Source organism: Leucopleurus acutus (assembly GCF_964270905.1).
Source record: "Leucopleurus acutus genome assembly, chromosome: 2".
In the NCBI taxonomy this organism is placed as follows: Eukaryota; Metazoa; Chordata; class Mammalia; order Artiodactyla; family Delphinidae; genus Leucopleurus; species Leucopleurus acutus.
Genome location: NC_139143.1, coordinates 96,501,060 through 96,512,549, shown reverse-complemented (window position 1 = coordinate 96,512,549; position 11,490 = coordinate 96,501,060). Strand labels below are relative to the sequence as shown.

The following is an 11,490-nucleotide window of genomic DNA, read 5'->3' as shown; positions in this document are numbered from 1 at the left end:
GGTGACATTTCTCAAGCAGCTTCTTACCTCTGCTTCCCCTGAGATGCAATAACAAAGATTCGTCTGATCTTCCTTTCCTCCATCTCCCTGGCTCCCTGCACCTCCAGTTCCTTTTCATCCCTGCGTCTGAGGGCAAACGTTCTCCTGTCTCTAGGATGTGCCGGCCGGGCAGACCCAGTGGTCTCTGGGGAGACTGGGTGGCTTCCTTCCTCTCACTTCAAAGGGACTTTGGAGCGCTGCACTCCGCGGGGTGAATGCATTTTATTTTTTTAGGGGGCTGGAATCAGCTGCTGGGCAGGAACACTTTGGGTGTCTCTTTCCTTTCCATCCCAGGACCTGAAGGGTGGGGCTGGCGAGAGGGCTGTTGGGTGCCTTGGCACCAGTGGGGAGTGCGCTCCTTCCCCAGAAGCTGCTGTGGAGGTGGGCCTGGAGGACTCCATGTGAGGAGGGCCTGCTGAGGTGGGCGAGGGCTGGGCAGCCAGGGCGTGAGGGCGAGCAGTTCAAACCGACTGGGGAGGCTGGACATCCGGGATGCTTGAGCCGAGCAAACTTCTGAAGGCTCAGCTGTTCCACTGGGAATCTTGTGATGGGATCCGAGACAGGGAGACCTGCAGAGTGGGGCTTTTTGCCATCCTCTCTCCTGTCCACCAGGCCGAGCAGCCCCAGAGGGAGGGGACAGGAAGATTTCCCTAAAGATGGCTGGAGCATGCTCTAGGCCAGGCCTCCCCTGGGCCCCTCCCTGGCTACAGCCAGGCCCCAGAGCCCACCCCCATAATACCTCCAAGGGGCACCTGCCCATCATACTCTACATTATGGAATATCTGGCTTCAGCCTGAAGGTCTGGGATTTGGGGGAGCGTGGGAGTAGAACAAAATCTTAACAGGCCTAGAGTGGCTTGGTTTGGTACCTTTAGGGTAATTGGGAGGGAGAGCTTAAAGGGACAATTCATTAATTCAGAAAAGCACTTATTGAACACGTGCTCTGTGCCGAGATAGGCCCTGGGACTATAGCGGTGGACCAGACAGACAAAAATGCCTATCATTTTTTTTTTTTTTTTTCTGTACGCGGGCCTCTCACTGTTGTGGCCTCTCCCGTTGCGGAGCACAGGCTCCGGACGCGCAGGCTCAGCGGCCATGGCTCATGGGCCCAGCCGCTCCGTGACACGTGGGATCTTCCCAGACCGGGGCACGAACCCGTGTCCCCTGCATTGGCAGGTGGACTCTCAACCACTGCGCCACCAGGGAAGCCCAAAAATGCCTATCTTTTTGATCTAACATGTGAGGACTTAAAGATAGTAATTAGATACAAAGATGATTATACGTATTTATGTATTTTTGGTTAGATGGTGATAAGGCTGGGGCCTGGGGACTGCCATGCTCCCTCCCCATGGAGAATGCTTGCTTGTCCAACAGAGACCAGCAGACAAGGGCGATGGACAGAAGTGACGAGAGCTCCGAAGGTGGCGTGTGAGTCTCCAGGCCCAGTAGGCCTACCATCAGCTCTCCTGCATTTCTCAGTCACGTGAGCCAATAAAGCCCTCTCTTTTGGTTCCATTTGATTGGGTTTCTGCCACCTGCAACTGGAAGCATCCTGCCCATCGCATTCCTGCAGCAGCTTGTGTCCCGTCAGGGAGTGCTGAGCAAGTCGCGGGGAAGTTCTTCCCAGCAGCCTGGTGAGGCAGGTGTAACGCTGTCTGTTTCTTTAGATTTAGAAGTAAGTTCAAAGAGGTTGAGTACAAGTATAAGAACGAGAGAAGTAAGAAGTCACAAAAGGACATGTCTCAAACAGAGGGCAGGTCCTAAGCAGCCACTTTGGCCACCTGCAGAGGTCCTGAGGAGCCTGGTTGGCCAGTTTGGGTGGGAGAGGGATGCTGGGAGGACCCTGAGACTACTCCCTGCTGTGGAGGGAGGGGGGAAACTGCCCCGTTTGCTGTGAGGTTGGCCTTTTTTTGGTCTCCATTTTCCATGTAAGGAAACTGAGGCTCATTGAGGCCAAAGTCATACAATTGTTAAAAATCAGCCAGGTCCTTCGATTCCAAGTCTAGGGAGCTTTCTACTCAAAAAATCCTTAAATTTTGGAAACTCTTTGTGGTTTATAAAGCACTTTTCAAAGAGAATGATGAATAGACACAACTGTTAGTCCTGACTTGCACAGTTCTTCCCAAAGATAGCTGGCATGATATATATGGTAGAAGAGAAAACACAAGATTTGGAAGCCTTCTGCAAGTTGTAGCACTCTCTGAAAATGTTTCTGTTGTTTCTCTTACATTATTTGCATATTATTACTGTGGAAATTTAAGGAGACACTTTCGTTCTTTCTGTGTCCTTATTCAGTGGCTATAAATTGTCTGCCACACAGTAGGAGCTCAATAAATATTAAGTGGCTGAATGAAGCCTCAGGCCTTGCTCTGCCCTCCTTAAGACAGGCTTCTCTGAACCCAGCTGCTGACCAGTCCTTCCCTCCTTGATGAGAGTGGGAATATCCTTCCTTCTGTGTTTCGCACTTGACCCCCTCGGCAGCCCTGTCCTGTCTGCCCTGTCTCTCTCCTTTCCCTCTGTCAGTGAGTCACCTTGTGTGCTCCACTGTGGACCACATATCTCATTGCAAACAGGAGGCTGGACAGATGGATGGTGAAAGGGGCTCCCATAGCCCCTCTCCCTGGATTGCTGGGGAAGAAATAAATGACTCAGCGCTGGCCCACAGGACTGTGACACCAGCCCTACTGGCAGCAGCGGCATGGGGAGTGGAGGGCTTGCTTCTGCAGTCCCGCTCCCTGACTCAAGCCTGAAGGCCTGGACCTGCTTTCTGGGCCTCAGAAGCCTCTGATCAGACCTCCTAACCTTGTGGGGTAACTGGATTAGCTGGAGAAAAAGAGTGGCTCCCTTTGTCCTGCTAGACTGGACTCTGCCTGCAGGGTCCCAGGAAGAAAATGGCTGGGGCTGCAGGCTCCAGGGCTCTATCTTGGCCTCTGGGGGCACTGGTCCAGTCTGCTCTGGGGTCTCATTATCTTACCCTGTTTGCAGTATGTGACGGTGTAAGGCCAGCCTGTGGCTCAGCCACTGAACATGGAATCAGAGAGAATAAGAAAGCAGGGGCCTTAGGAGAAGAGCCTCCCTGCTCCCAGGAATGCACCAAGCCTGTCTGCAGGACGCAGCTCCACTTCCTTGCCCCAGCAGAAGCCGTTCTCCGGGTTAGGGTGCTCTGGGCAGGCAGCCTGGTGGGATACACTTTGGCATCAAAGAGACCTAAATTCACATCCCTCTGTACTGCTTCCTGGCCATGTGTCCTTGAACCTCTCTGAACCAGTTTCCTCACGTTGCAAAATTGGAGAGCTGACGTGAGAGGGCAAAGAGTTTCTCTGTGGGGAGAAGTTTTGGTGTAAAAGATCATGATGACGTGGCTCCCAGAAGGCAGAATGTGGGCATGTGGGCTCTTTTGTCAAATACGCTTTGGATTCTGGGCAAACGGTTTTTGTAAGGTCCTGGTGTATATAAAAATTTACATCGCCCCAAATCAGAGTGCAATCACCATCCTGGCATCTGAGCTTGTGTGATCCTGTAAAAGAAATGCCACAAAAGACAGTGGGAGCAATCTGTTCACTAGACCACCATCTTGGCACTGGAGGCTGGCACAAGGGTTCAGGGCAATCCCACGGGTGGAAGTCCAAGACATCTGGTCAACCCCACATGCTTGGAAGTGAAGTGTGGGTAAAGAATTGGAGAATGACCTGAAGAGGAAGAATTGAAAGGGACCTTAGAAAATTGTGAGGAAGACATTCCAAAGCCCAGAACTCTGGGGCTCAGGCCTGGGACAGGAGTCCAGCTTGCCCAGGTCCAAGGGCTGTAAAGCCAAGGCTAGATCTTTTCATGACTCAGTGCTAAATTACATCTTGGATTTAAAATGCAAGAAGGAGATTGAGACTTTTAGAGCAGGAGGGGGACTTAAAATGACTAAGTCCAGCTTCCTAGGGCCCAGACTAAGGACATAGGAAAGGAAAGAAGCAGCTTTCTCCCACACCAGTTCATCTGTTCGACTGTCCTGAAGTGGAAGCTGTGTGATGGTACCTGGGGCTGCAGTTGTGTGGATCTGGGCGTGTTCCAGGGCTGTGTGCTGTGGGTGTGCAGTGGAGCTGTGCAGTGGCCTGCAGCCCAGGGGCATTATTCTGGTGTTGACTCGCCTTTGAGGCATGGCCAGACATTGAGTATTGAGTCAGAGGAAGGCACAGGCCTCCTTACTTGAGGGGTGAGGAGGGAGGGACAGAGGGGAGACTTCCTTTCCTGCCTTTTGGGGAATCCCAACTCCATTTCCCAATCCTGGGAGCTTGACGGACTGAGGAAGATCCTCTCCCAAGAGGGCAGTTCCTGTGACAATAGCCCTCCTTGGGGCGGGGGTGGGGGGGGGTGCCTGGCCTCTGCACATATGTCTTAGGGTCCTGCTGTTCCTGTCCCAGCTGCCCCACAGGCTACTGGTCATTTCCTGATGACTCAGTGGGAGCTGAACCCCAAGGCAGGTGGACTTTCCTGGAGCAGCTCTCCGAGGCCCTGGTATATATATTTCCCAAACTCAGGATCCCAGTCTTTGCACAAATTCATGGAGATGGGCCAAGAGAAAAACATCTGGAACGTTTCTACTTGTCCGCTGTCCAAGGGAGGGACTGAGGAGCAAGGGGACCAGGCCGGCATTGCCTCCCAGGCTGCATGGAGAAGGGGGACCCCGCGGGAAGAGTGTGCTTGCCCAGAAGTTTGCCTCCTGGATCCTCTGAAAGACCGATCCCTCAAGTTCCTCTCCTCCTGCACCCAATTCTATCACATTCTCTTCATTAGTAGAAAGAGCACCAGACCAGTAGGTAGGAGACTCAGGCTCCAGCGCTGACTGTGTCACTGTTTCCGGGTGATCTTAGGTAAGTTGCTGTCTCCTGGTTTGTTTATCTGCAAAGGGGAAATAATCATCAAATCTGTTCTACTGGTTATTTTTAGATGCAGTGAGATGATGTAGGTGAAAGAGCTTTGGAAAATGTATGCAATGCTACACAACTGTATGGTATTATTATCAAACAACTCTGAGCACTTACTCATTGCTCATAGCCATCCCTGGCCGTTTAATGTGCTTCCTCTTAGGGACACCAGAGCCAGGGCTTCTTCCTCTTTAATGTGACAATGAATCACCTGGGATTTTGTAAAAATGCAGATTCTGATTCAGCAGGTCTGAGGTGGCCTTTGATTCTGTATTTCCTTGCTTCCAGATGACGCTGATACTGATGGTCTTGGGGACCACAGGTGAGTAGCAAGGACCTGAACTACCCCCTCACAGGAAAGGACCTTTCTACAGTCGATTGAAAAGACACAGCTCAGAAAATAGAGCAGAAGTATCAGTTTATTAAAATAGCTTCCAATCAAAGATGGCCTGTTGGTCACAAATGATACATTTTGGTTTCTGAAAAGACAGAGAGCAAGAGGTGGGTGGGGGAGAGAGACACAGAGAGACCCGGGAGACTCAGGGGGCCAAGAAGCCCTGGACACATCACTTCCTAGACTTCTCTGAGGAGCAGCCATTGTTGGTCTTACTAAGAGAGTCTGTGCTGCCCATTCTTGAGCCCACACTGTTGAGGAGTTTGTCAATTTTTCCTGGGATGTTCTGCTTCTCCTCATTCTCAGTCTCCCGGTGGTAAAAGTAGTTAAAGTTGGAGACAATGACAGGCACAGGGAGGGCAACGGTGAGGACCCCTGCAATGGCACACAGAGTACCCACAATTTTCCCTCCTGGGGTGGTTGGGCACATGTCCCCATAGCCCACAGTTGTCATGGTGACCACCGCCCACCAGAAGCCATCAGGAATGCTAGAGAAATGGGACTCTGGCTCGTCCACCTCAGCAAAGTAGACTGCACTGGAGAAAAGGATGACCCCAATAAAAAGGAAAAAGATGAGCAGCCCCAGCTCCCGCATGGAAGCCTTCAGCGTCTGCCCCAGGATCTGCAGCCCCTTGGAGTGGCGGGAGAGCTTGAAGATGCGGAAGACCCTCACCAGGCGGATGACCCTCAGGATGGCCAGGGACATGTTCTGCTGGGTGCTCGGCTCTGTCTCCTGGACCAGCTCCGTGATGAGGGTTGCAAAGTAGGGGATGATGGAGATGATATCGATGATGTTTATGATGTTCCTGAAGAAGTCGGTCTTGCTGGGGCAGACCACAAAGCGGAGCACCAGCTCGAAGGTGAACCACACGATGCAGGTGGACTCCACCATGAAGAAAGGGTCGGTGAACATGGTGTGGGAGAGGACGGTCTTGCTCATGTTGAGGCTGGAGTCTCTCACCACCTTCAGTTCCCTGTCTTCTTGGAACTCGGGAAGTGTCTCAAGGCAGAAGACGGTGATGGAGATGACCACGACCAAGACAGAGACCATGGCCACACCACGGGCGGCGCTGGAGCTCTCAGGGTACTCGAAGAGGAGCCAGAACTGCCGGTGGATGTCGTTGGTGGGGAGCAATGTTTCAGGATCTTTGATGAAGCCTTCATCCTCTCGGAACTGGTCCATGGCCTCACTGCCCAGTTCATAGAAGGAGATCTCATCAGCAAAGACGTCGATAGGGACACTGGCCGGGCGCCGGATTTTCCCACCAGACTGGTAATAATATAGGATTCCATCAAAACTGGGCCGGTTCCTGTCAAAGAAATACTCATTTCTCATGGAGTCAAAGAACTGCATCCTTTTCTCCCAGTCTCCCAGGAGGGTCTCTGGGAACTGATTGAGTGTTCTGAGCTGGGTCTCGAACCTTAGCCCAGCAATGTTGATGATCACCCGCTGGTTTCCTTCATTCAAGACCGCTGCCTCAGGCCCTGGGGGATCGATGTAGTCTCCTGGGAGCTTGGAGAAGGCCGTCTCATGGTTGGTGCTGTCGTTGTTGAAGATATTCCAGTTGGAGAAGGAGCTGCTCCCAGTCTGGCCTTTCGGGGTGGTTAGGTCAAAGTCTGTGGCATAGCCTGGCTCTTCCTGGATTTCATCTGAGTTATCAAAATTGACCAGGGCAACCTCCATTTCTTTCCAGCCACACGCATCCATCCTAGGGGAGTCAGGGAAGCAGCCTGAAGATCCTCCGTCTTCCCTGCCAGCTGTGAGCTGTGGAGAGGAAGAAGGGCATCATGGAGGAGCTAGGATAGGGTACAGCTGGCTCTGGATTATTGAGGTAAGTTTTCCAACGGATTAAAAAATGTTTTATTTTTAGCTTGGGATGGAACCTTCTGCCTATTTTGGCAACATTCTTCTTGAAATCCATTTGCTCCCTCTGAGTCTGTGCACACTAATAATTAGAAGAAATTGCAATGACGGAGGCTGGCTGAGAGGGGAAAACTTCCTCCAGCCAAAAAGGGTCTCTGTACACCATGGCGGAGAGAGGCCATAATGGAGAAGTTCACGTTTCTTAATAAAATGTATAATTTTGTACTTGTATGAAGTCCTCCAGTTTACCCAACACTTTTCATGCCCAATCTCATCCTTAACTTTTTTCTTTTTCTCACACTTAACGGCCAGTCCCTCACATATTCTGTTGGGTATTATATCTTCAAAATATATCTAGAGTTCAACCATTTCTTAGCACCTCCACCACTACCTCTTGGAGACAGCTGGGATTCTGTGGGGAAGGGTGAACAAGAAGTTGGAGGCTAGGTGGGCAACCACTGTCCTCCCCAGCAATAAGCCATCTGTGCCTTAACCCTTCCTCTGTAAGTAACTCCTAGGGTTGTTTTGAGGGTACATTAACTGAGAGAGCATATGGAAAATGCCTGGTGGAAAGATCATTAAATTTATAGCCATTGTTTTTGTGAACTTCCCCACGTAACAGGGACTTTCGAAGACAATAGCCACTGGTATTTTTATGGCCTAAGTCCAAGGTGCTTATGGGGAATGGTTTCATTAAAAATCATTCAGGCAGTGGGAAGTAAGTAACTGTGTGTGTGTGTGTGTGTGTGTGTGTGTGTGTGTGTTGGGGGTGGGGTTAAGGAGAGCATGCCCAGTGAGTTTGGATATCCACAAACCTAGACGAAAAGTCCTTCCTTAGGTCCATTCAACCTTTGATTTCAACATAAGAACCCTGAAGCCAGGCACACTGGGGATCAGGGTGGGAGAGGTAAAATCTGTAGTGGTCATAGCCTTGAAGTAGTTTCATTGACAGATGCCAAGGGTATCCTGTAGGGTACAGTGTTGCAGTCTTTTCAAAGTGATTCCACATTCACTTAAATGACAATAATCATGTGAGGTTGGAAAACGTTATTTCCATTTTACAGATGGGGAAACTGAGTCACAGGAGCCAAGTGACCTTCCCAAGGTCATACAACTAGTGGCACAGAGACCCGACATGAACCTGCCTCCCGGCCTGGGAGACCCACTAGACCATGGGTGCCCTGCGTGGAAGCTGAGGCCTCGTGGGGAGATGCAGGCCAGGGCTTCAGAAGTGTGGGAGCTCAGAGCTCTTTCAGTCCCACGCCCTCCTTTCTCAGTTCAGGGCAATGTGTGGGGTGAAGAGCTCAGGTTAGGGTGGCCTGCCCTACCTCTTGGGAGTGTGCAGCCTTTGCAAGCTGCCTAATTTCACTGAGCTGCAGCTTCCTGGGTTGTGGAATAGGGAGGATGTGCCCACTGCTGAGCATGTCAGGTATCATGTGAGGAATAGTGGGGTTGGAAGGCAGGATGGAGCAGCGGTTAAGAATGCTGAGATCCGAGCCAGTTGCTGTGAGCTGGAATCCTGGCTCTGCACACAGTAAGCCCTGGAGGAATATTTGCTATTCCTTCACAGTGATCCATGTGATAATTTAGAGGGTCCCATCCTGGGCCACTTGGCTGCCGGGCAGAGGTGGGACCAGGACTCCAGCTCTGTGTCCACCTTGTGACTTCAGAGCTGCACATTCTTCTTTGGAATTCTGGCCCTGGGTGAAGCTTTGGGGTACTTCCTTCTTGGGGTGAATCCCACCCCATTGTATCCAGACTGAGAGGAAGAGGTACATCTGGGGGCTCTGGGGCAGGGACTTGGAATCACTTCCAAGTGGCTAGAGTGGGCCCATATCAGGAGCCTTCTCCTTTTTATCAGGGGGTAGAAGGCATGTGGGGATGAGGGAGAGCTCCTTTGGCCAAAGTAACTTCTTCTCCTGGGAGCCAGGCCACTTCTCTTCCCCACTCCCCCTCTCCTCTTTGCTGTTTCCACCCCCAGCTCAAAGTGACAGATACGGGGGTGGTTGAAGATGGTCAGGTGGTGTAGGAGGGGGTGGAACAGTGCCAAGTTCAAACAGCATATTCTGCGGTCTACAGAGGTGTGCTGTACGGTTGCTCCACATGTTACATTTAGATTAGCAAATGTTGGTCATTATCGACAGAGGGAAGCGAGAACTGGTCTTGGGAACAAGAGACCCGGCTTGAGGCTCTGCCCCAGCACTTAGGAGTTGTATATATTTGAGCAAATCACTGGATTTTTATGAGTCTCAGTTTTCTGATCTGTAAAATGGGGAAAATAATAATTCCCATCTCAAAGATCGTACTGAGGACTAAATGAGGTAATGACAGTGAGAACACTTAGTAAGTTATTGCAAAAATGAAAGGAATTACCCTGCCTAGTCCCCTCCCCTCTGTTCCATACATAAAAGCAACACAACATATTTGTGGGCCGAAAGCACATTCTACGTGGCCTCAAATGGCCCCAGGAGGAATTCTCAGCTCACTGTCCTCTAATCCGCTCTCCCTATCCTGCCTCCTTGACTTTGTGCCTGTTTTACTTCTGCCTGGCATCCACGTTCCCTTCCTCTGTCTCTCCTCTTCCTCCCTGCCCATCTGGGGACTCTACGGGTCCTGCTTGTCTGACGAGCCTGGCCTGGCCAGTCCCGCTTGGAGAGTCCTCTGCCTGCCCCGAGTCCCCGCCTCCCTGCCCAGATCGCTCACGTTTGCACTCAGTTTGGATCCGCCGCGTCCACAGGGTCAGCCTCAGCGCTTCTGCTCTCTTGTGAGCTTTGAGAGTGCAGGAGTATCTTATGGTTTTTCCTTCTGCCCTGCACGGTCTTGGGGGACAAGATTCACCTCTGATGATCCCCACCTGCGTCAGCCCAGTGCCCAGCTCAATGTGGCTGATGACGGTCAGGGTGGTGTAGGAGGTGGTGGGCAGTGCCAAGTTCAAACGGTTTTCTGTGGATGCACAGTGAATACCTGTTAAGCAGGTGAATGCATCAGTGAAAAGAGAAGTGAGAAGTTCATGCTCACAGGAACAGGGATCATATCTGTTTCGCGCACCATTATGATTCCAGGACCTAGCCCAGGGCTGAGCCCAATTAACCTCTGGTGAATGAATGAATGAGGGAGGAATGAATGAAGAGAGGCAGATAGCATCCTGGACTTGCAATACTTCCCCTGCTTTATGATCCCTGACAACTTGTATTTCCTCATCAAGACTCCATTTTTAAAATCTGTAATAAGAAAATACACTGAGTCAAAGAAGGCAGATAAAAAAGGGTACATATAGAGTAGTTCCATTTATACAAAATTCTAGAAACAGCAAACTAACCTAGAGTGACGAAAAGCAGATCGGCAGTTGCCTGAGGGTGGGGGTGGGGAGGGAGAAGAAGGGATTACCAAGGGGCCGAGGGAACTCTTTTAGGGATGACGGTTATGTGTATCTTGATGGTGGTGATGGTTTCACAGAGGTATACATATGCCTAAACTCGTCAAGTTGCACACTTTAAATGTAGTATGCATCATTTTATCTCAGTACAGCTGTAAAAAAAAAAAACAACAAAAAGGCAGAAGCAAACAAAAACAGGGAATAGAAGTGTATTGTCCGCTGATGAGTCTTCAAAGCTTTGTAAGGACTAAAGGGGATACGGGGATGCTTTGTAAACTGCATAGGTCACGTGGAAGGAGGGGGTCACTCTAACATAGAACTCACCTCAATGCCAGTGCCACGCCCTCATGCTGCAAGGGCTCAGCCTATAATTTAGAAAGTGAACGCATCCTGGAGCCAGGGCTGAGTGAGGCTCCCAGGGACACCCAGCAGGCTGCACTTCTGCAGAGCGGGCAGTGGGAAGTGTGCACACGAAGGCAGCCCCTGGCCCCGGCAGGCCGGCTCCCCTTCAGCTTAGTGCTTGGCATTTCATCTGTTCGGTGGCAGGAGACAAGCCACTGTCTGCACCGGGAAATATCCACTCCTCTGGAGAAGTTTCATTCTACCTTAAATAGGCCTTTGCAATTACCATTCAGGGGAGCCAAGATGGAAGTTGGTTTTGACCTTGGGTCACCCTCCTCCCCCCATACTGGCCCCCTGGGAGGAGATGGACACTCTGGGTGGGGTGGGGCACCCCAGTGAGGGTGGGCTGCAGGGCTGGGATACTTGGGGGCCAGCTCCCATTGTGCCGGGCAGCATCCCGGAGCCTCCTCTGCTTGCCGTTCTCGATAGCTTTCCCTGAGTCTTGCATCTTTTCATCTGCCCAGCATTCTAGGGCTTCGATAGAATTACCAGTACTCAAG

General features: G+C 51.2%; 1 protein-coding gene across 1 annotated transcript; it reads right to left on the bottom strand.

Annotated features, from left to right (window-relative positions):
- Positions 1 to 5,520: 5,520 nt before the first annotated feature.
- KCNA10 (potassium voltage-gated channel subfamily A member 10) lies at positions 5,521 to 7,056 on the bottom strand (the record flags this gene model as incomplete). The annotated part of the gene is made up of 1 exon (XM_082865554.1): positions 5,521 to 7,056. The coding sequence occupies one exon, from the start codon at positions 7,054 to 7,056 to the stop codon at positions 5,521 to 5,523; it is 1,536 nt and encodes a 511-aa protein (XP_082721680.1).
- Between the last annotated feature and the right edge of the window lie 4,434 nt (positions 7,057 to 11,490).